The sequence below is a fragment of the Hemiscyllium ocellatum genome, chromosome 26 (genome assembly GCF_020745735.1).
Source record: "Hemiscyllium ocellatum isolate sHemOce1 chromosome 26, sHemOce1.pat.X.cur, whole genome shotgun sequence".
Classification (NCBI taxonomy): Eukaryota; Metazoa; Chordata; class Chondrichthyes; order Orectolobiformes; family Hemiscylliidae; genus Hemiscyllium; species Hemiscyllium ocellatum.
This window is the reverse complement of record NC_083426.1, coordinates 20,006,031-20,030,570: the sequence shown is the minus strand read 5'-3', so window position 1 is coordinate 20,030,570 and position 24,540 is coordinate 20,006,031. Positions and strand designations below refer to the sequence as shown.

The window sequence follows — 24,540 nt, the reverse complement described above, 5'->3', positions numbered from 1 at the left end:
ATCTTGAAATTTTTGACGGTGCAGTATTGAGAAATTACTGATTTCTAATTAATAATCTGGCCACATAAAATATCTCAAGCCCTATTAATTAAGTAGTTAAAAGCTTAAGCACAATTGAAATTGTGGTTATGCAGTCCACAAGTCATTTTGCTGAAACTCAGTTATCAATACAAAATACTGAGGCCTCCATCTTGTTAGTTGTGGCTTCCTTGTTGCAACTCTGCATTGCTAGATAGTTTTCCAGTTCTATTAAACATTATCATAGTAGCTACCAAAAAACACATGTGGAATATGTGCAACAGAAATGAAGCAAAACAATTCAGAACAATTGTACTAACAAAAAAAAATCACTTGTCTACCACCCTACAAAAATACCCACCTCTTTTTATTTAAAAAAATGATTGTCCTCATAACAAACATAAAATGCTATAAATAACAAAACAGGATTAAGGCCTGTTATACAGCAGTTGAGAAGAAACATCTGCTTCAAAATAACCAAGTTTGACCTTGGTAAAAATGTTCCAAATTAGTGTTGAAGTGTCATTTTAATTTAAAATGAGGAGTGTCTGGCAGTGTATGCTATCCAGCATGATGTACAACTAATCTATTTTATTTTTTGAGGTTTTTATTTGGTTTAGCTGCTATTTTACACTACCAGTAAAACAAAAGCTTTTGAGAAGACAACCTGATTTTCAAGTGACCTTGACGAGACTTTAAAAAACAAGAATTTGAATCAAATTCATTTAACACACAATATTGTACTCTGGAGGAATGAAACATTATTAGTTTCACTGAAAAAGTTTTAAAAATTTATAGGGAAATAAATAAAGATTAAAATATATTAAATTTGACATATTACTTTCACAATGACTAATACAGATGAACAAAAAATTAAAATGGAATATTTGTAACAAACATGATTCTGTCAGGTATGCGTGAAGTACAAGAATATCTTCACTTTGAGACTGACTTTATAATTCACATGACACAATTAAGCAATCCAGTTGTGAAAATATTTTCCATATTTCATCTGTTCATTTGGCGATGTCTATCAGAATTCCAAGATTAAAGATAGGTTCAATCATAATTACCTCTTTTAGCCAGCTAGTTTCTGGCTATTAACAGAAATAGAATTCTTGTCAAATAGCAAGTTAATTAAGATTTGTGATTTAGATTGTACGTCTGCAAAAATCAAGAAAATTATATAAAAACAGATCTCAGATTATATTATAACCCCATGGTTCTAAAAGATACTAAGATCACTGTTTGTTACATTCTTGGTAAATTAATTCCAGTGGGTCCAAATGAACACCAATTTAATAACTAGTTGAGATACTCATTGAAAAATCTCCAATTACTTCTGATGTGGCACAGTACTCAATGCCTCCTCCCGGGTGCGATTTAATGAAACATTCTGCAGAAGAGAGAAGAGTTAATAGATCATAACAGAACATTGGTCAAATTCAAAGTCAAAAATTCATTTTGTGAAGAATGCAGTAGCATATTTGATTCTGCAGCAATATATATTTGTGGGGATCACCTTTCTTTTCAGAATAACTAAGTAATAGAGGCAGAACCTCATTTTTCTTTGGAAAGTGACCAAATCTAAACTTAGAACAAACCTAATAGAAGCATTCCCAGTAAATAATCCTTGAATTGATTGAAGAACCTATTCAAATTGTAGGGGAAAGCTTGCCAAGATGATTTTTTTTCATCCAAGTACCCAACAGACTGCTTAGCATTTTACTCAAATCACATTGTTAGCAGGTGTCCTTTGCCTGCAGGAGGTGATCTAATGTTACTGCTGGAGTGATGAAACAGGTTAATTTAAGATTAAAAGTTTTTTTATACAGCTTTTCCTGCTTTGAATGCTGGAATTATTTATTATCCCTTACATCCAAGACAATCCTTGTTAGGCTTTAGGCACTTTAGTTTTGACACTACATTTTCCTTAGAGTGACTCATGAAGAAGAACCCATATTGACCCTTATTAACATAGAAACATCCTGCACCACCATTCAATACGATGATGGCTGATCATGCAATGTCGGTATCCCATTCCCACTTTTTCTCCATACTCTTTGATCCCTTTAGCCACAAGGGCCACATCCAGCTCCCTCTTGAATATATTTAAAGAACTGACCCAACAGCTGCCTGTGGAGAGAATTCCACAGACTCACAACTCTGAGTGAAGAAATTTCTCCTCATTTCAGTCCTGAATGACTTACCCCTTATTCTTAGACTGTGACCCCCTAGTTCTGGACTTCCCTAACATTAGGACCATTCTTCCTGCATCTAGCCTGCCCTGTCCTATTAGGAGTTTACATGTTTCTATGAAATCCCTCTCTCATTTTTCTAAATTCCAGTGAGAACAAGTCCAGTCGATCCAGTCTTTCCTCTTATGTCAATCCTGCCAGCCTGGGATTCAGTCTGGTGAATCTTTGCTGGATTCCCTTAACAGCAAGAATGTTCTTCCTCAGACTAGTAGGCCAAAACTGCACACAAAATTCAAGGTGCTGCCTCACCAAAACCCTGTATAACTGTAGTAAGACATCCTTAGTTCGATACTCTCATCATCTCACTATGAAGGTCAACATGCCATTAGCTTCCCACACCACCTACTGCAATTGCCATGCCAACCTTCAGTGACTGTTCCATCATGACAGCCAGGTTTTGTTGCGCCTTTTCTTTTCCTAAACTGCCACCATTCAGATAATAAGCTGCCTTCCTGTTTTTGTGACCAAAGTAGATAACCTCACATTTTTCCACATTATATTGCATTTGCCCACTCATCCAAGTCACCCTGCAGCCTCTTGGCATCCTACTTACAGCACACAGTCACCCAAGCTTTACTGTACAATTCTTACAAAAGGGGGTAAATTTCGAATGGCTGATATCCAGATGAAAACAGCAAGTTCAAAAGTCTTAACCACAGTCCACCAAAGAACAATGATAAATTTCCTCTGGCTTACTAAAATATAGCTTTAATGATAGATCGGATACATATTCTATCACAGTTCAGGTTGTGCCACTTGATAAATTTAGTGAAGAATAAACAGGAAAAGAAGAGTAATCAACACAGTAATAGTGACAATGAACATTGCAATCATCCTTGAAATACAAAACAAATAACAATACTTCTGGTGGACACCAATTAAATCTTGAATCATGTCATTATTTTTGGTATGACGAACTGGAATGTTTATGTCAGATATTCTTGATGGTTTCAAATTGACGGCTGTATTTACCATTGAAGACTTTGCTTCAAATTTCTTTGAGATAAGCAGACACTGCATCTCTAATAATTAGATAAGATCATCAGCTATTTCGAGGCACAAATACACCTGTCAAACATGCCCTATAAGCGAGAGTCATGATAACAAAACATTTGACACAAAAACAGAAAATGTTGGCAACACTCCAGTCAGGATGGTTAGTTGAGTTCAATGGTTTGACCTAAGAATTTGTTCCACAAACTTTGAATTACCTGCAAGATGGGTCCCCATTCAAGGGCATTGTTAGAATCAATTCAATTGTCCATGATTAGTCTATGACAGTACTGCATTTAGGTGTTTATCCAATGTTGCAAAACATGGATTACATTCAGGATTGCTCCACATTACTACTAAGCAATTATCAACAAAAGAAGCTCTGGCCAAAGTCTGATTGACATACAGAAGCATTAACATCACTGAAGCTGCCGGGATCAACATCCTGAAGCAGAGTCATCACTGATCAGAAATTTAACTGGAGTAGCCGCATAACTGCCATGGCTACAAAAGAAGGTCAAATTCTGGGAATTATGGTGAGCCACATGGACTTCAGGACGAGCAGCCTGATGCCTTATCCACTGTCTTGATCATTAGTTTCATCATCACCACCATACTTCGGCTACAGCATATACCATCTATGAGATGCACTATTACAACTTGCCAAGCCATTTTCAACAGCACCATTCAAATCCACACTCAACGTTCCCCCTAAGCTGTGCATCTGTGTGCACACGCAGCCGCTCTAATGCAGCCACGGAGGCCCTTGAAATTGGGATGGAATGCTGCCCACAATCCATCCCAAACTGAAGGTCAAGGAAAGCAAAATCTTGCAAACTCCACATGCAAGATCCTCGCAAAGTCTCACACCATCTTGACACAATATCCCAGTTCCTTCACTGTAAAAAAAACTCCTGAACAAATAGCACTGTGGGCGTACCTAAACCATACGTTTTGCAGTGGTTCAAGAAGACTACCTATTTCTACATTCTTCTTATTGCCTACCTCAACTCATCAGCTGCTCAAACACTCTGGACAAGAATTCTAATGCTCTCCTAGAATTGTACATGTCAAAACTCTAATGCCTACAACACTAACTTGCATGATCCCTTTACCTGTCCCTGCCTGAACTCTGACCTAATCACTTCATTTTAAAATTTCACTCTTGATGGCCTTGCCCTTCCCATTTCTAACCTCCTCCAAGCAAGCAATAATGTAAGCAGTACACTGTTAATGGATGATGTGTTTTTGGAGAAGACTTTTAACAAGATCCTATGTGATAATTATTAATGAAAATAAGAGTTCTTTGAACTGTATGTGATCTTGTAATGTAGATTGGCAATTGTTTGGTGGGTAGGGTTAGAAAATATGCTCTGATTAGTAAGGTATGACAAGTGGCATTCCAGTGGGGACAATCCACAGGTGGACTTGTGATTGTTTATATTTTACTATTGTCCTGATAGCTGTGATTATGAATTAGAATACATGAGAAAGATAAAATGTCATGTAGAACACGTCACCACCAAATTTAACATTCAAAGAAGTTCTGATCAATTTGTGACATGCACTAATTGACTTTACTATGTGTGGAAATTGCACATGATGCAGCCCAGTTGGTGATGCAACTTTTCAATCAGTTCATGTAAATCAGTAAATGTCAATCAGCGAATGTCTCAAACTGATCAGAACTTTTTTTTTAATGTTAAATTTGGTGGTGGCATGTTCTGCATGTCATTTTATCTTTCTCATGTATTCTAATTCATAACCACAGCTATCAGATCAATGGTAAAATATATAAGTAGTGGTGGAAAGCACACAGTAATGCTCAAGATACTGCACTTTAATAATAATCTCAACCTTTTTTGTTATTTTCCTGATTATAAATGGGTTCCTTAATAATCCTAATGGATTTCTCAACTTACCACACCTATTTGAAAAAAAAGAACATGACTGCATGAGAGGGATGTGTGCCATCCTAGTCTGTGAACAGATATGAGCATAAATATCTGCAAATATGTTTGCCAGAAATATGCAAAGCTGAGACAGTTGGTTTGACCACAAACTCCAGGGTGCCAATGACCATTTCATTTCTTACATGTTACATCTCACTAGTGACTATCTTAGGGAAACAGTGTCCGAGTCAATAGGCTGTACTATTTGATGATAGGATCTGTTGTAGAGGATGAACACAACCTGTCTCTATGCTCGTTCATATTATAAGGTGACACATAGGAATAGTGTCATGATATGACCAAAGGGTCAAGTGCTCTAATTATCAAACAGCTTGGGAGTTGTACTGCACCATCACTTGCTTGAAAACATGTGCTTGCATCTTGAGCATTCCCCCCCCCACCCTTACTCTGCACATTGTCTCAACAAACTTCTGTTTGGAAAGTTTTCATGGGTTCAATTGTCTTTCCATGATTTTCTGAATTCTATCAATGAACTGACCTTGGAAAATTGTAGTAAGAAAATGAGAACACTTAAATATTTATTTAGTTAAAACTAGTTTCTAATAATTTAGTTCAAAACTGCAGCCCATCAGAAAATCTCGATATTGCCTATACAATCTGTTCTAAGACATTTGATTGGGTAAATTTAAGTGACAAAGCATTGTTAGATGGAGAAGTTACATAGTGCTGAATACAAATCATGGAAATACTTAAATTCAATTGTCTGCCCTGAGGATTGGAATTGCTATCTGTTTACTGTGGAGAAAGGTATCGACAGTGGAAAAGCAAGTATTGATTAGGGATGATCAATATGGTTTTGTGTGTGGGAAATCATGTCTCACTAACTTGACTGAGTTTTTTGAAGAAGTAACAATGAGGATTGATGAGGGCAGAGCAGTGAATATGATCTATATGGACTTAAGGCATTTGACTGGCTAGCAATGTTAGATTACATGGAATACAGGGAAAACTAGCCATTTGGATACAAAACTGGCATGAAGATAGAAGACGGAGGGTGGTGTTAGAGGGCTGCTTTTCAGACTGAAGGCCTGTGAGTAGCGGTTTATATAAATGATTTGGATGAGAACATAGGACATATGGTTAACAAGTTTGCAGATGACACCAAAATTGGAGATGTAGAGGACAGTGAAGAAGATTACCTCAAGAGTACAATGGGGTCTTGATCAGATGGACCAAAGGATCGAGGAAGTTTAACTTAGATAAATGTGGGGTGCTGCATTTTGGAAAGGCAAATAAGGACAAATCTTATACACTTATGGGAAGTCCTGGGGAGAACAAAAAGAGACCATGGAGTGCATGTTCATAGTTCCTTGAAAGTGAAAGTGCAGGTAGATAGGATAGTGAAGAAGGCATTTAGTATGCTGCCTTCAATGGACAGTGCATTGAGTAAAGGAGTTGGGAGATCATGTTACGCCACTTTTCAAATACCACTTTCAATTCCAATGTCCCTGCTATAGGAAGGATATTATGAAACTTGAAAAGGTTCAGAAAAGATTTACAAAGGTGTTGCCATGTTTGGAAGGTTTGAGCTATAGGGAGAGGCTGAATAGGCTGGGGCTATTGCCCCTGCATCTTCAAAGGCCGAGGGGTGACCATTTAGAGGTTTATAAAATCATGAGGGACATGGATAGGATGATTATCCAAGGTCTTTATCCAGGGTAAAACTAGAGAGTGATAGGGAAAAGATTTAAAAATTATCTAAGGGGCAACATTTTCCACAGAGAGTGATGCGTGTATGAAATGAGCTGCCAAAGGAAGTGGTGGAGGCTGATACAATTACAACATTTAAAAGGCATCTTAGATGAGTAGATGAATAGGAAGAGTTTAGAGGGATATGGGCCAAGTGCTGGCAAATGGGACTAGGTTAATTTTAGATTTCTGGTCAGCATGAGTGAGTTTGTCTGTTTCCATGCTGTACATCTCTACGACTCTATGAATGGGACTTGATAATTGTAAAAAAAAAATTAATTTTCAAACCTAGTGAAATTATTCAATAGTAATTAAGACTCATTAAAAAGTAACTTAGATCTAAACGGCCGAGCACCAAAGAGTGGTTATAATAAAGATATTAGCAGAATGCTGAAGTCATGAATTTTGTGGGTAGGAATCCAGAGCAAAGGAGGGAACAACAGCGCATATACTGTACAGAAACAGGCTATTCCAGCCAAGCAGTATACGTGATTGTTTAAGCTCCATTCAAGCCTTCTCAAATATTTTCTCAAGTAAATTTACTTATGACAATTAGAAGCAAGAATAGGCCATTTAGCACTTTTGCCTGCTGTACCATTCACAATTTGATCATGACAGATTTTCTGTTTCAACATCATTTTTCCTGCATTATTTCCATAACCCAAAATGATTTTAATGTCAGGAAAGCCATCCATCTATATCTTGAATATACATAACCACTAAGCCTCAACAGCGCAGAGGGAGAGAATTTCAAAGTTCCACCACTGTCCAAATTATAAGATTCCTCCTTATTGCAGCCCTAATAGTGAGCTGCCTTCTTAAACTACTGCAGTTCATTTGATGTAGGTACACCCACAATGCTGCTAGGAAGGAAATTCCAGGATGTTCATGCAGCATTGCTGAAGGAACAGTGATACACTTCCCAGTCAGAATGGTGACTGATTTGGAGGGGAACTTGCAGGTGGTGGGGTTCCCATGTATCTACTGCCCTTGTCCTTCTCGATGAAAGAGGTTGTGAGTTTTTATCTAAGGAGCCTTGGTGAACTTGTGCAGTGCATCTTGTAGGTACTGCTGCTACTGAGCATTGGTGGTGATGGGAGTAAATGTTTGCAAATATAATGTCAATCAAGCAGGTACCACTGCAGTTTGTGCGCTGTAGGTAGACCCACAATGCCTTTAAGGGGGTTCCAGGATTTTGACCCAGTGACAGCAAAGGAACGGTAATATATTACTAAATCAGGATGGTGAGTGGCTGGGGGGAGATTTGCTGGTGGTTGGGTTTCAATGTATCCGCTGTCCTTGTCCTTCCAGATGGAAGTGGTGATAAATTTGGAAGGATCTTGGGTGAATTTCTGCAGTGCATCCCTAGATAGCATACTGCTGCTACTAAGCATTGGTAGTGATGGAAGTGGATGCCTCTGATTATGGTGCTAATCAAGCAGATTGGTTTCTTTCCTACATGGTGTCAAGCTTGAGTGCTGATGGACCAACACTTATCCAGACAAGTGGGAAACATTCCATCACAATTCAGACTTGTGCCTTTTAGCTGATGGATAGGCACTGGGGTGTCGGGTGATGAGTTACTGCACTCTCCATTGAGCAAAGATTGGCTTGATTGTCATGGTTGACTGGGGAATATGCCAGACCAAAAGTTTGCAGGTTGTGCTGGAGTATAATTTTGCTGCAGTTGACAGCCACAGCATCTTATGGATGCCCAGTCTTGAGTTGCTAAATCTATTTGAAGCCTGTCCCATTTAGTAAAGTGATGGTAGCACATAACACAATTGAGGGTATTCTCAATGTGAAGGCAATACAAGGACAATGCGGTGGTCATTTTTACCATCACTGTCATGGACAGACGCATCTTCAGCTGGCAGATTGGTAAAGGTGAGGTCAAGCATGTTTTTTCCTCTTATTGATTCCCATACCATCTGCTGCAGACCCAGTCTTGGCTAGCTATGTTCTTGGTAAAAACAATGACTGCAGATGCTGGAAACCAGATTCTGGATTGGGGTGCTAGAAAAGCACAGCAGTTCAGGCAGCATCCGAGGAGCAGTAATCTCAATGTTTCGGGCAAAAGGGCTTTTGCCGAAATGTTGATTTTACTGCTCCTCGGATGCTGCCTGAACTGCTGTGCTTTTCCAGCACCACTAATCCAGCTACGTTCTTGAGAACCTGACGGGCTTGAATCAGTTGTGTAGCTGCTCAACCATTCTTGCTGATGAGCATTGAAATCCACCAATCAGACAGTGTTATGTACTCTTGCCAATCTCTATGCTTTCGCTAAGTGCTGTTCCACGTAAAGGAGTACTGTTTCACCAGCCAAGGGAGGATGATATGTGGCAATAAGCTGGTTTCCTTTCCCATGTATAATCTAATATCATCAGACTTCATGGGTTCCAGAGTTAATGTTGATGACTCCCAGTGCAACTCCTTCTCAACTGTATACCACTGTGCCACCATCTCCACTGGGTTTGTCCTGTTGGTGGGACAGGAGATATCCAGGGATAGTAATTGTGGCATCTGGGACCTTGTCTATAAGGTAAGATTCTGTAAGCATGACCATGTCAGGCTGCTGTTTGACTAGTCCCAATTTTGGCATTATAATGCAGGTGTTAGTAAGGGTTGTTTTCTTTTTAGTCATTAATGTGCCTAGCTCAAAGCCAGGTGATTCATCTGGTTTTATTTCTTTGTTGAGACTTCGTAACAGCCAGTATAATTGATCACCTTGGCCATTTTAGAAGGCAGTTGAGTATCACTGTGGGTCTGGACTGACAAGACCAGACGAGGTGAGAATGTCAGATTTCCGTCCCTGAAGGACGATAGTGAGCCATATGGGCTTGTCCCTGACAATTGACGATGATTTCATGGTTATCAGTAAATTTCCAACTCCAGATTTTTTAAAACATTGAATTCAAATTTCACCATCTGTAATGGGCAGGATTCGAATCCAGATCCCCAGAACATTAGAATCATAGAGATGTACAGCATGGGAACAGTCCACATCATCCATGCTGACCAGATATCGTAACCTAATCTAGTCCCATTTGCCAGCGAATTCTTCACCCAAAGCGTTGTGAATCTGTGGAATTCCTTGCCCAGTGAAGTAGTTGAGGCTGCCTTGTTGAATGTTCTTAAGGCAAAGATAGTTAAATTTTTGAGCTGTAAAGAAATTAAGGGTTGTGGTGAGTAGGCAGGTAAGTGGAACTGAGTCCACGATAAAATTAGCCATGATCTTATTGAATGTTAGAGAGGTCAGATAGCCTATTTCCTGTCCTATTTCACACGTTATGAATCTCACCAGCTCAGTCAGCAGGTTGTTGTGTGAAGTGGACAGTCCAACATCAATACACTGATTATCTGTTGTCATTCCCTTTTGATCAGTGAATCAAAGTTCTATAACTCCACACCCAAATTTATAACTTCACTGTTAAGATCTGGAAGATGGGATAAGGTGCTAGTTTTGGCTTGCATCTGTGCAATGAATTATCTGTTTTCTTTTTCTTCACTGTACAAGCATCTTTACCAGGCACAGCTATATTCAACAGCAATATTGGATGGGCAGGAAGTGCTAGTTTTCCCAATAATGTGCATGTACAGAGAATAATAATTATTCAAAAAAGAAAAATAAGACAAAAAAGACCATTTACATTGTAATCTAAGCCTTAACACACAATACTGTGGAGATAGTCAAAAACAAAGAATCTTTACCAGTGGCCGTTCGCGGTGTGTGTTTACTGCCTCTACATTTAAGTAAACTGATTCCATTTTGCATCCTGAAAGAAAATAAAGTCTTAAGTATGAATATAGAAATTATAAGCAGCATAGTGTGAACACTCAGATTTCTTTTAATTGTCAATGTTGATTGCCGAATCCAAATGCATCTGAATACGAAAAGATAAAATCAAACTTTCCTTATATTAATCCTGATTTACTGTTTGAAATACTCAGTGTTTATTAGATCAACGGTGAAGGAAGGAAAATCATGAAACCCTGACTTGAACATATCGTGTTGCTTTATTCTATTTTGTTCTCTGATGTGGAAGTTCGGTAATTTTTCCAAATTTAATACATTTTTAAGAAAAATGTATCTGGAAGTTCTGTTTAATGAATTTTATGAATTGGTATTTATAAAATTATTTTCTAAAAAAAAACAATTACAAAGTTTGAGGTTCTTTTATACATTTATATTATTTATTTATTTGGCAGCCTTAATATGCTGAATGTGAATTGCCAAAATATGTCTACAAATGAGTGGAATCACCACAGATATCATCTCCATCCACTTTATTTGTCTTAACAGCTTCATCATTTCTGACATTACCTACACTTCTTGAAATTATACAGAGGGATTCAATAGAATGCCAATTTTCATTGATCGATCGGACAATGATTGAGAAGTCTGGTTGTCTGATGGTATAAATGCAAATGCTCTGGTGTATAACCATCATTCCACTTCTGGAACTTCAGCTGTCTAAATGGCAATAGGAAGGCTCAACCTTTCTCCTATGCCCAGGGGTGTGGCTTGGGATTTCAGTTTGCCCTTTCAGATTAGCAAATGTTTAACATTTTCCTTATTGACATCAAATTCCAATGTTATCACATTGGATAGCACATTTCACAGAAATGTTTATCACTTTATGTTTGAAGGCTGCATGTAACTTGTTACTTTCTTTACTATGTTAATGTGTGAGGAATCTAGTCTTATGCTTATCACATTGTATATGATTGATCAACTAAGCTATAAAAGCTAGCTGGTCAGCAATCGCTATAATTGTAAAACCAGATATTTATATTTATATTTTATAACCTATTGTCCCTGTTCAGAAGGGTCACTGGACTTGAAATACTAACTCTTTTCTCTCACGATGTTGGCAGAGATACAAACATGGGATCAGTAGTAGGCCATTCAGCCCTTTCAGCCTGTTCCATCATTCAATGAGATTATGGAGATCATGAGAAAATATCTGCTGAGTTTCTCCAACATTTTGTACTTCTGTTTCAAATTTCCAGCATCCACAATCCTTTGATTTTAATTTGTCTTATTACTGTAATGGATGCAAAGTGAAGTAGTTATATATTAATTTTCAGAAAATGGAAAATTTAAAAGTGACATGAAATTGGATTATATTCAGCTTGATAGATTGTTTGAAACAGATTGTGGAATCCAGGAGTAAATAAAATCTTCAATAAGTTAGTGGTCAGAAGAATTTACTTTCAGAGCTCTCAATTTCTGCAACAGAATATTAAAGCAACTGATAAATAAGGATTAGGGACAGTCCTTCAGAAAGTTGCTGAAGAAACAGTTTACTAGAAAGGAGATTTCCACTTTCCAGGACAGATTGAAGGTTATTTGGGAGTTGGAAGATTTACAGCTTCCTGCAATATCCTGCCACTTTACTTGATTGTCATCAGGTACTTGGAAATGAAATTCCCTCAGGTGCTCCTTAAACTGGATGAAGGTTTCCCATGTTTTTCTTTGAACTTTCCCAGGAAATGGTATATATGGCTATACCATATGGGTGGGCATCCTTGGCAGATTAAAAGTCCCCATGTCTACCAATATAAATAACAACTTGCTACACAACACTTTCAATGTAATAAAATATGCTAAAAATGGTAAAGAGACAAAAACGGAGAACTAATCAAAGAAAGACATTGGAACAACTTCCAAAGGGCGTTAAATAATGTTAGGCAAAAGAGAGAAGTGGAGAGTTTTAGCAAAGGGAATATTACAGCTTAAAGCCCTAGACATCTGAAGATATGGCGAAGCCTCTATGTGGGGTGAATAATTTGGGGTTGAATAATATTTAATAAGTTAGAGGAATGCAATATTCTCAAAAGATTGTTCAGGTGGAAGAAATGGTAAAGAGGGAAAGCAGTGGAACATAAAAGGATTTGAATACCAGGATAATAGTATTAAAATCACATTGCTCATTTTTCCTTGCTTATAAATATCACTATCTTCTACCACCACATTGGAACAGACAGTCAGTGCCACTTATATCACTGTTGTAAGTTTGTTGGTGCTACTTTGACCAGTCACTTCCTCTAGTTGCTCACTCTTTTGTCACCCGCTCGGATAGTGAAGCAGCAGTGAGGAAGTGAGGTGTCAAGGGTTTGGGGCAGAATAGTGAGAGGGTCGAGAAGAGAGATAGCAAATGCAAGGTGATTGGTGTGACAAACAAGGTGACGAAACAGCGAGCAGGGTGATTGGGGGTTGCCTGTGAGGCAATGATCAGCAGGCATCCAAAATATTATTTTTGTTGCAGGCATTGCTGTCAATGATGTTACAGATCCTGAGGTGACTTGTGACATAGCTGCACCTCTGCAGCTGCAGCGACAGTAAATGCAGCTATAAATATTACTTTATGACTATGATATGTCTCCTATTGCCAATTTAAAGTATGTTATAGAATCAATGATTTGTGATAGGATTTGGGATGAACATGAGGATTCTTCAGTTTAAAAAGTTTCTGACCTTAAAGAAACTGAATGGAAGTTAGGAACGGATTCTAGAAAAGGTGAAAAATAAATCAAATTGCATCCTTTGTACTCTTGTACACATTCTAATAGTTAGTTACAGAATTGTGTTAGCAAAGGGGTTACTTAAACTTAAGTTTTGAAGGATTGTGGAAACTGAATTTGTAACAGGTTTTATGGAGGTACTTGGAATAGTTCTTTAAAAAGTCATTGACAGTTCACAATTAACAAGGTTTCATTGAAATCACATTACTGGTGATAATTATTTGCTTTGCTGTAGACCCCTGATGGGTATTTTGAACAGTGATCGGTTTGTAGAGGTTCTTGATTTATTAAGCTCCGTTGGAAAGAAGCCTGCTAAGTACGAGTTGGAGGAAAGTTTGCTAAGAACAACTTGCCCAGCTGTCCCTAATTTCTGCAAAGTAAACCTTTTATAGTTGAGTTCAGGGTGAAACCTGATGTTCTTTGAAAAAGTGGTTGAAGAAACATCAAGTTTTTTTCTCTTAGTTTGTTTGTAAAACTTCAGGGGCATCCATGCCATTTCACCACACATGTCAGAATATTACAGAAACAAACTTCAACACCTTCCACGCTTTCACATTTTGTCTTCAAGAACAACTGACTTTTTTTTTGTCAGAAAGCCAATCTCTTGCAAACAAAGCATTTATTTTCATGAAAAGGAGGTGCTTTTTAAAGGATATTTAGAGGGATAAGTATTTATGCTTTTATATTATTAAGTATTGTAACTTTAAAGAATAAGGTTTAATTGATAATAAACCCATAATTTTATTGATTAGGAAAACTGGTTGATGGATTATGATTAGATTAGATTACTTACAGTGTGGAAACAGGCCCTGAGGTCCACACCGATCCGCCAAAGCGCAACCCACCCATTCCCCCACATTTACCCCTTTACCTAACACTACGGGCAATTTAGCATGGCCAGTTCACCTAACCTGCACATCTTTGGACTGTGGGAGGAAACCGGAGCACCCGGAGGAAACCCACGCAGACATGGGGAGAATTCCCGCCTGAGTCGGGAATTGAACCCGGGTCTCTGGCGCTTTGAGGCAGCAGTGCTAACCACTGTGCCACCATGCCGCCCACAAATTGTTGTTTAAAATCTGATAAAAGTATCTAATTACCCATCTTGGTTACTAGAAAAAGTATTTTTATTTTATGTTATGGACCGGTGGGACTAGGGCAACAGTGTTATGTGTGAGAGGCATGCAAAGTCTAGAAAATAGTCCTCAGTGGATGACTCAAAGAGATAACTGGAGAGACAGAGATAGCAAAGGAAAAAAGGAGAGAAACATAACTTAACAAAATGAAAACAGAATTGAAGTCGGAAATGTGAATTCTAGAAAATACGTTAGATCCCCATTCATGATATTCCCATGCCCTCAAATGTTGTTGTGTCTCATTTGGACACAGAGCGTGACACTTATTAAACATAATTGTGAATACATAAGCTGTACTGTGCAAAATTATAATCAAATTTCTTTCCCAAGAAAGAAAGAAAATAGAACTAAATAGTAATCAAGGATAACTAGGCCAATTCTGGAATATATAAACCAAGTCTTGCTTCCATAGTTTAGTAACATCATTACTGTAATACATGTTTGAAAGTAAAACCACAGGCAGCAGTAAATAAGTTGAAATAGAGCATGACTATGGGGATATATCCCTATAAATTGTATTTAAGAACTCTATAGATGTTATTTAGTCATACAAAACTTGAGAATTGCTGAAAAATGTTGAGAAGTTGCAGACAGATTGACCATATACATGCACTGCACCTATTTCAGCTCAACAAAATAGATAGCAACCACTCATTGGTTCATTTTCTTAGAGCCCAACGCCCCGATAAATCAGTTAATCTACCTGATTTAAGATTTAAATAGAGCGTGGCAGTTAACTGTCAACTGATAAATTCTCCATGGCAAGACCTCTAACAGAATACATCTGCCACCCAAGCAGTATTCTCCTTTCATGTAATATAAAAGATGGTTTTCCCCTTTAATTTTTTATTCTTGTAATCTGTCTCTGAGTCCTGGACAAGACGATTTGACAGTATATGACTTAGCATAATCCGTACATCATTTACTTTTTGAAATCTTTTTGTTTGAACTTCCTGTAGTGTGAAAAGTGGTACCAGCATTTTGCAATATCATTTTTCAAGATTTATATGTATTTTGGACATATAAATTGAAGAATGGTTATTCTAGGATGATAAAAACCACAATCAGGGCGGCACGGTTGATTAGTGGTTAGTACTGTTGCTTCATAGTGCCAAGGACCTGGATTCGATTCCACCCTTGGGTGACTGTCTGTGTTGGAATTTGCGCATTCACCCTGTGACTGAGTGGGTTTCCGCCAGATGGTCCGGTTTCCTCCCACAGTCCAAAGATGTGCAAATTAGGTGGATTGGCCATGCTAAATTGCCCACAGTGCTCAGGAATGTGTACTTTAGATGCATTAGCCATGGGAAATGCAGTGTTACAAGGATAGGGTAGAGGGATGGATCAGGTGCGATGCTCTTCGGAAGGTCAGTGTGGGTTCGTTGTGCTGAAGGGCCTGTTTCCACACTGTAGGGGCTCTTCAAGTTTAACAAATTCAGCATCTGACCCACAATTTCCTGTGCTCGCTGTTAAAGACAGATTTGAATGATAGTATAATGTTTGATTACTGACCATAGGCAACAGGTGTTAGTTTTAACACAGTATGTAGAGGGCACTTCAGGTATGGCAACTCATCTGTAATAAACAAAAACAAAAAAAATTAAAATTACAAGAAATAAAGCTGGTCCTGTACATAAAAAACTCTTTTCCATCATTGTTACACATGGGGGCACTGAATTAGAATGAAGATCACTCAGTTATGTACTAATCTGTTTGTGGCTTTAAAAAAAAACTACTTTAGCAATGTTAGGTATCAATGCTGGAGAATGACTCTTGATAGTTGTCAATGCTGATCATTCACAAATAGACTTGGTATAACTTTGCATGATATTTTATCAATGCAAAGTTACTTCAACCTCAGAAAAGTACCTGTGCCATATTTTCTCTTTCCCTAAACAGGAAGATTGTGGATTCTATATCAGCTTGTAATCTTTACTCCACTTTATACTGAAACATTCAGGCATTTCAATAAATACACAGATTCATTCTCAATAAATACTCAGTTAAGTTCACTAAACATTTCATGTGGAGCCTTACACTTGCTTTTTATTTCATGAACTACACTGGATTTAGAACAGTTTCCACGAGATGAAGAAAAAGGATGTTAACTTATACTACACAAAGTCTCCTAGAATCATATGATGTCAGATAATGGTACAAAACGTTTCAAAAACTGGCAATTTTTTGGTCTCCACAATCCAAAATATATATTTTATTTCCTTGCTTTATAAGAAAAAGCAAGGTTGCAAATCGGTTAAACCTATGAATATCTTGTTCGTGGTTCACGTGTTTTAGTAGTTTAAAATGGGATAAGTGCAACTGTATTTTTGATGTCTCGTGATTTTAAGATGGTGGAGTCATGTTGACTTAAGAGGTTAATAAATAGGAAAGAAATATTAAAATGTCAGATTTTAGTGACTGCAGCTCAAAGATAATTCACCACTATTTATTGAGTAGAAAAAAAGTAGAAGAGATATAGTAACAGAATAGATGGGTTAGTTAGCTGGAGTCTGGGGTCTGCAAACATTTTGGAATAATGACAGTCCAGAGGGAATTTGAGCTAAACCAGCTTTGAAAAAAAAACTTCCGTAAACCCTAAAGTTTTAACCTTAAACAAATAGCTATATGGTTATGGAGATGGTGAAACTTAGGAAGGTAATCAGGGTTCAATATCTCTCTTTTTGCTGAAAGAAATTAGTTGCAGTTTGGTGATAGGAAAAAAACTAGAGATGCTGAATATTATTTAAATGGGTAAAGACTGCAGAAAGTTGTAACATAGAGAGGGATTTGAGGGTTCTAGTGCAACAATCTCAAAAAGCTGGAATATAGCAGGTAACGGGAGAGAGAAATGGAATATTGGTCTTTACTTAAAATGTAATGGAGTATAAATTTAGGGACCTTGCTAAAACAATACAAAACACTGGTCAGAACACAGCTGATATACTATAAATAGTTTTGGTCCCCTTGGTCAGGGATAAATATTCTGGCTTGCAGGCAATTCAGAGAAAATTCACAAAGGTGGAAGGATTTTCTTATGATGAGAGGTTGACTAGGTTGGGTTTGTTCTCACTGGAGTTCAGTAGAATAATTTAAAAATACTTATTGAAGCATTACGGTTCTTAGAGGCTTGGCAGGATCAATGTGAATAGATTGGCTCCCTTTGTGGCAGAGTCTTGGACCAGTGGCCTAATCTTGGAGTAAACAGTTGTCCATTTAAAACAGGGATGAAGAGTTTATTTTTTTCCACAAGACGCTGGTGAATCTGTGGAATTCTTTACCAGAGAAGGTTGTTGAAGCTGGGCTGTTAAGTAAATTCAAGAAAGATTTCAAATCATTAGAGAAATCAAGTGTCATGGGGAGATGGCAGAAAATTAGAGTTGAGGATTATTAGATCAGCCACAATCTCATTGAATGACAGCAAGCACATCTGCTCCACTGTCTTCTGGTCTTTAGGATAAGTGGGAAGAGACTAGGTGAAGGGAGAAAACATGAAGTCAAGATAAGAAAAAACAAAATGCATCACCTCACACATTTGAGGATTCAATTCCATTTGCTTTTGTTCAAACTATTTGATCAGCCCATCTATATTGTCCTGTAGTTGTTCCTCTTTGCTCATTACAACAACTTTCATATCATCTGCAAACTTACTGATCTCATTTCCTACATTCATGTTGAGACCATCAATGTTCACGATCAAAAGCAAGAGACTGAGCACCAAACCCTGTGGTACATCACTGGTCACAGGCTTCCAGTCAAAAAATACACCTTCAACCATCATACTCTGTTTTCTGCCACTAAGCCAATTTTGGATCCAACTTGTCAAATTGCCTTGGATCCCCTGGGTTCTTAAGCTTCTTAATTAGCCTGCCATGCGCTATCTTGTCCAAAGCTTTACCGAAACCCATATAGACTACATCAATGGTATTGCCCTCATCTACATACTTAATCACTTCCTCAAAAAAATTCAGTTAAATTTGTTACATATGATGTTCTCCTTATAAACCCATGCTGTCTATCCTTGATTAATCTTTGCCTCTCTGAGTGAATATTAATTCTGCTCCTCAGGAATTTTTCCAATAGTTTCGGTATGACAGGTGTTATTCACTGTTCTGTAGTTTTCTGGTTTACTCCTACAATCCTACTTGATTAACAGTATCACATTGGCTGTCCTCTAGAAACCATCCTATAGCCAGAGAGGATTTGAAAATTAACGTCAGCGCCTCTGCAATCTCTTCCCTTGTCTCCACAGAAGCTTGGCATACATCTCCCTTGGGCATGGGGACTTATCCACATTCCAGTCACCTAAAACCACTAGTACCCTGATTTCTATATCTATGTTGTCCTTCACTAAACAGTGAATACTCTCTGCACATCTGACCCATATTTTATTATTCACACCTATCATTAACACCTTTTTATTCAACTATCTTTCTCCTTTACTACCATTAACGTTCCCTCTGACTTTTGCGCTAGATACCTTTACTATTTGTTCATCCCTCTTCAGTTCTAAAGAACAGTCATATGGCATTAGAAATATAAACTGTTTCTTTCTTCACACGTTGCCAGATCTGCTGAAGCTCTCCAGTACTGTTTTTGTGTCAAACCAATACAATACAAATAAGTTGAAATAAATAGAGGAACCTTGATTATCCAAAGGACACGGGTGGGGAGTATTTCGTTCAGTTCATCGAATTCTAGATGAGCGAGTGTCAGATAACAGTTTAGCCAAGCATTGGGACCTTGTGATCATGCTGAATAATCAAATGCCAGATAATCGAAGTTCCTCTGTACCACAAGGTTCCTCTGTACCAGAGGGTTTCCATAATCTACAACAGCCAAGCAATAAACTTACAATCACTCAGTCAAAATGTGTGGTGTTGGAAAAGTGCAGCCATTCAGGCAGCCTCCAAGGAGCAGAAGAGTCAACGTTTCAAGCATAAGCTCTTCATTAGGAATGTGAGGGCGTGGTGTGGCGAGAGAGGGGGTGTGCAAGGGGCTGACAGATAAATGGGAAGGGGTTGGGGCTGGGGTGGGGAAGGTTGCTCGGAATGCAATAGGTAGATGGAGGTGGGGGGTGATGGTGGTAGTAGGTTGGAGTGGAGGGTGGACCGGATATGTGGGAAGAAAGATGCACAGGTGGGACGTTCAAGAGGGTGGCGCCAAGTTGGAGGGTTAGATCTGGGATAAGGTGGGAGGGAGGAAAGATGAGCAAACTGTTGAAATCAACATCATTCCTGTGTGAATTAGAATCCCTACTGCATGGAAACAGGCCCTTGGGCCTAACAAGTCCACACTGACCCTCTGAAGAGAACCCCACCCAAACCCATTCCCCTACATTTACCCATGACTCATGCACCTAACCTATACATCCCAGAATACTATGGGCAATTTAACATGGCCAATTCACTTAACCTGCACATCTTTGGATTGTGGGAGGAAACTGGAGCACCTGGAGGAAACCTGTGCAGACATGGGGAAAACATGAAAACTCCACACAGACAGTCACCCGAGGCTAGAATCAAACCCGGGTCCCTGGTGTTGTGAGGCAGCAGTGCTAACCACTGAGCCATCATGCCACTATGTGGTTGAAGGGTGCCAAGGCGCTGAAGTGTTCTTCCTCCAGGCATTGGGGGGGGGTTAGAATCTGGTGGTGGAGGCGGTCCAGGACTTGCATGTCCTTGGTGGAGTTGAAGTGTTTGGCCACAGGGCAGTTGGGTTGCTTAGTGTGGGTATCCCAGGGATGTTCTCTGACATGTTCCACAAGTTGGCATCCTGTCTCCCAATGTACAGGCAAGCACATCGAGAACAATGGACACAGTAAATGACATGTGAGGAGGTGCAAGAAAATCTCTACCGGATGTGGAAAGATCCTTTGGGGCCTTGGATGGAGGTGAGGGATATGATGTGGGCATAGCTTTTACAGCTCTTGTAGTGGCAAGGGAGGGTGCCGGGAGTGGAGGGTGGGTTCGTGTGGGGCATGGACCTAACAAGGGAGTCACAGAGGGAATGGTCTCTGCCAAATGCAGATAGGGGTGGGGAGGGAAATATATCTTTGGTCTGCTTGTAGGTGGCAGAAATGGTGGAGGATGATGCGTTGCATCCAGAGGTTGGTGGGATGGAAGGTGAGGACCAGGGGGATTCTGTTCTTATTGTGATTCAAGGGGTGGGGTTCAAGGGTGGAGGTGCTGAAAGTGGAGGAGATGCACTGGAAGAATGTGATAGGGAGACATGGTTGGTGAGTGATGGTGATAGTTTGGAGCGAAGGGTGGATCGGAGAGGTGGGAAGGAAGAACTCCCAGTTCCTGTTACCAATATGTAAGTTGTTAAGACTCTATCACATAGGATGTGCTAATAAAGCACTCAGAGAACTGTGATTGGGCACAGTCACATTGATTTGAAAGAAAGAAATTGGATGTGACAGATCTGCTGAAGGTTTTGAGGCTGTGGCCATCAGAGTGGGCAGTGATCAAACAGATGATATATTTTATTTAGCTTGTCAGAAAATATTTTGCAAGGCTATTGTATAGGAATTGGGAGTAATGTGTTGATATGGAGCCATTTTAAGGTTTGGGAATCAGTAGGTAAATGAAGCTCAGCTCTTTATAAGCTATAATGGTGACGTAAACAGAGGAATTAAAAGTGGTGTGTCATGGTTTGTTGACGATACAGGCCTGGATCAGGGAGTAAGCTGTGGTGGCAGGTGAGGCTTTGAGGGAAAATTGTAGGTAAGTTGACTGGGGTATGCAACAACATTGCAAATAGAATAAAATGTCGGGAAGTGAACTGAAAAGCTATCCACTTGCAAAGACAAAATGGAAAAGAGACTGGAAAATGCTGGTACTCAGATGTATTTGGGCGGCATTGTATACAAGTCACACAGAGTTGACAGACCGTATATATTTAGCAAATGGGAGGACAACAAATATCTTGTTAAAGGTAGATTTGGATTAATGGAGTGTAGAATTCTGACGGTAGTTCGCTGATGCCTTGGTGAATTACATTCTGCAGTGCTGTGCACAGTTTGGGTCACCTGACCTGTGGTGAGGTTTGATTGCCTTATTTGGAGCAAAACAAATGTTTCACCAGACTAATTTCTGGGATGAGGCAGGTGTCTTTTGAGGAGAGTGAGAGTGGATTAAATTTATATTCATGACATTACAGGCATTCTCAGAGACATAAATTTCCCAGGGGGCTTGGCCAATTTGATAATGGGGGGAATATTTACCCTAATTGTAGGATCTAGAACGGGGAGATCAGAGTCTCAGAATGAGGATTGATCATTTAGCATTGTGATAAGGACCAGTTTCTTCATTCAAAAGGTTATGAATGTTTGGAGTCCACTGTCCCAGAAAGCTATACACATGTATATTCAAGATGGACACCAATAGATTTTTAGATAGTGAGTGAGTTAAATATGGGTGTAGTGCAACAAAGTGGAATTGAAGTAGAAGATCAATTGTGATCCCTACAGAATTATAGGGAAGCTTGAAGAACCAAATGGCCTACTCCAGCTCCTTATTCTTATCTAAATGTTGGAATCATTCTTTTTTTTATACTATCTTGGATTCTGGGCAATTTCAATTGCTCCCTATCTCTTTAAAAGTGCTGAATACGTTTGACCCACTCAAGTGAAAACTTTATATATAGTTTGGGCTTTTCAATCTTACTTCCCAGAAGAAATATTAATTCTTCAGGATTAATTTCAATACATGTTTGGTAAGTTGAAAGTCATGTCATCCTACTTAGCTATTTAAAAAAAGAGTTTGCACAAATAAATAAATTTTAATTTCAGACCTGTTAAGACAGCGGTAGAATTCAGGGAGTTTATCCAGTAAGTAGCATGCAAGTGTAGGTAAAATCTACTGTCTGTGCTGAGTTAGTCAATCTCAGCTACAGTGGGACTACAACTGATCTGAAAGCTCTTGTTTTGGGGGGGAAAAATTAATCAAAGTCACAATTTCTGATTACTGTGTGTTTTGTACTAACATCACATGGCCAAGTACATTGTTGACATTCTCAGGCTACGCTCACATCCGTAATGCCCATTTGTGCAAGTGGGAAGAGGTACCTATGAAAGACATTCCAGCAGAGTGAATATCTGAGGAATGGAGACAAAATGTTGAAAAGGAAGTAAAGAAAAGTTGATCTCAGTCAGGGTATAGATAGTAAATGCAGCAAAGGGTCTCAGGGAGGTAGAGGTAAGGGGTATTTAAGTTCCCATTTTTTTTCCTTATATGAAATCAACTGGAAAGTATATGTCCATGCTGAGTTCATCTGCAAACCTTTACTGTTCATCAACATGGTACTAATACTCACTCTCAAGGCTTATAAATGAAGAAAGACAGTCAATATTAAGGAAAGTGTGTCTTGTTGCAAATAAGGTTAAGAGAATTAGACAGAAAGGATAAGTCTGAAAGGTATAATACTGTTCACTTTCTTTTCACTGTACCTGCTCCCTTATCCATAAAGTAAGCAATGAGGCACCGCATGACAGCCTGGTGTGCAATAACAAGGACATTTCCCTGTCTCTCTAGCTCCATGATGACAGGCTCCACCCGCTGGACCAAATCCTGGTAGGACTAAAAGCAAGTAGGTAGGTTACTGAAAAGATAACATTGTCATACATATCTCCAAATACAGGCTGTGTTTGGTTTGCAAATGGATTCTGTTCTGGGGTCTGTTTGAAAGTTGATTTATATGCATGTAGAACACAATGCAGTACCACTGTAAAGCAGCTGTTCATATATAGGTTTGTAAAATGAAACTGCTATATGGAATCACATTGGTAAGTACAAGTGTTCTTAAGTCTGACATTCATAACTCTAAATCCTTGCACATACTTCTGGAATGTAGAAAAACATAAACAAAAAAAAAATTCCTTTGTGAATGGTTTAGATGTGGAAAATGCTATGTGTCTCAAATGCCACAACACTAACAGCTAATATTTTCCTTATTAAAATTGCCAAAATTGATCACATAACAAAGCACAGCAAGATGCCCCTTTTGACTTCTGATGAACTTTGTGATTAACACCAGTCCAGTTCCACTGACGACAGATTTTTAAAATCAGGTACAGTAGGTTAAACCAAAAAACAATATGATTTGCATGCTTATAGTTAACTTTTAATATTGGTGCACCCTCTTGTGGTGGAGTGATAGAGTTTCACCACTGCACCAGGAGGCACTGGATCAAGTCTCACCTGCCCCAGAAGTGTGAATTAAGTCTGAACAAGTTGATTAGAAAAATGGATTAATCATAAAAATATTAAACATACATTACCTGACAATTTTCTATTTTATGTTTTAATGCCTGCATTTATAATAGTAATCCAATAATTAGGTGCTGAAACACTGGAGGTTGGCTAACGTGTTGCCACTATTTAAGAAAGGTGGTAAGGAAAACATAGGAACTATAGGCCAGTGAGCCTGACACTGGTGGTAGGCAAGCTGTTGGAGGGAATCCTGAGGGACAGGATTTGCATGTATTTGGAAAGGCAAGGACTGATTATGTATAGTCAACATAGCTTTGTGTGTGGGAAATCATGTCTCACTAACTTGAGTTTTTTGAAGAAATAACAGAGGATTGTGGACGTGATCTATATGGACTTCAATAAGGCGTTCAATATGGTTCCTCATGGTAGACTAGTTAGCAAGATTATATCACATGGAATACAGGGATAACTAACCATTTAGATACAGAACTGTTATGAAGGTAGAAGACAGAAGGTGGTGGTGGAGGTCACTTTTCAAACTGGATGCCTATGACCAATGATATGCCACAGGATGGATGCTGGGTCCACTGCTTTTTGATACTTATATAAATGATTTAGATGTGAACATAGCAGATATAGTTAATAAGTTTGCAGGTGACACCAAAATTGGAGATGTAGTGGACAGTGAAGAAGATTACCTCAGAGTACAATGGGATCTTGGTCAGATAGGCCA

General features: G+C 38.7%; 1 protein-coding gene across 3 annotated transcripts in view; it reads right to left on the bottom strand.

Moving 5' to 3' along the window:
* Positions 1–1,022: 1,022 nt before the first annotated feature.
* LOC132828172 (6-phosphofructo-2-kinase/fructose-2,6-bisphosphatase 2-like) overlaps positions 1,023–24,540 on the bottom strand; it is a 77,796-nt gene continuing 54,278 nt past the window's right edge. For 2 of the 3 annotated variants that reach the window (XM_060845102.1, XM_060845103.1), the window contains 4 exons: positions 23,045–23,174; positions 16,108–16,170; positions 10,643–10,707; positions 1,023–1,414 (listed from right to left, as the gene is read on the bottom strand). In XM_060845102.1, coding sequence (XP_060701085.1) covers positions 1,355–1,414; positions 10,643–10,707; positions 16,108–16,170; positions 23,045–23,174 — 318 coding nt within the window. In that variant the 3' untranslated portion in view covers positions 1,023–1,354. Of the gene's footprint in view, positions 1,415–10,642; positions 10,708–16,107; positions 16,171–23,044; positions 23,175–24,540 lie in introns of those variants that run through there. The other variant, XM_060845104.1, reaches the window with a different exon arrangement.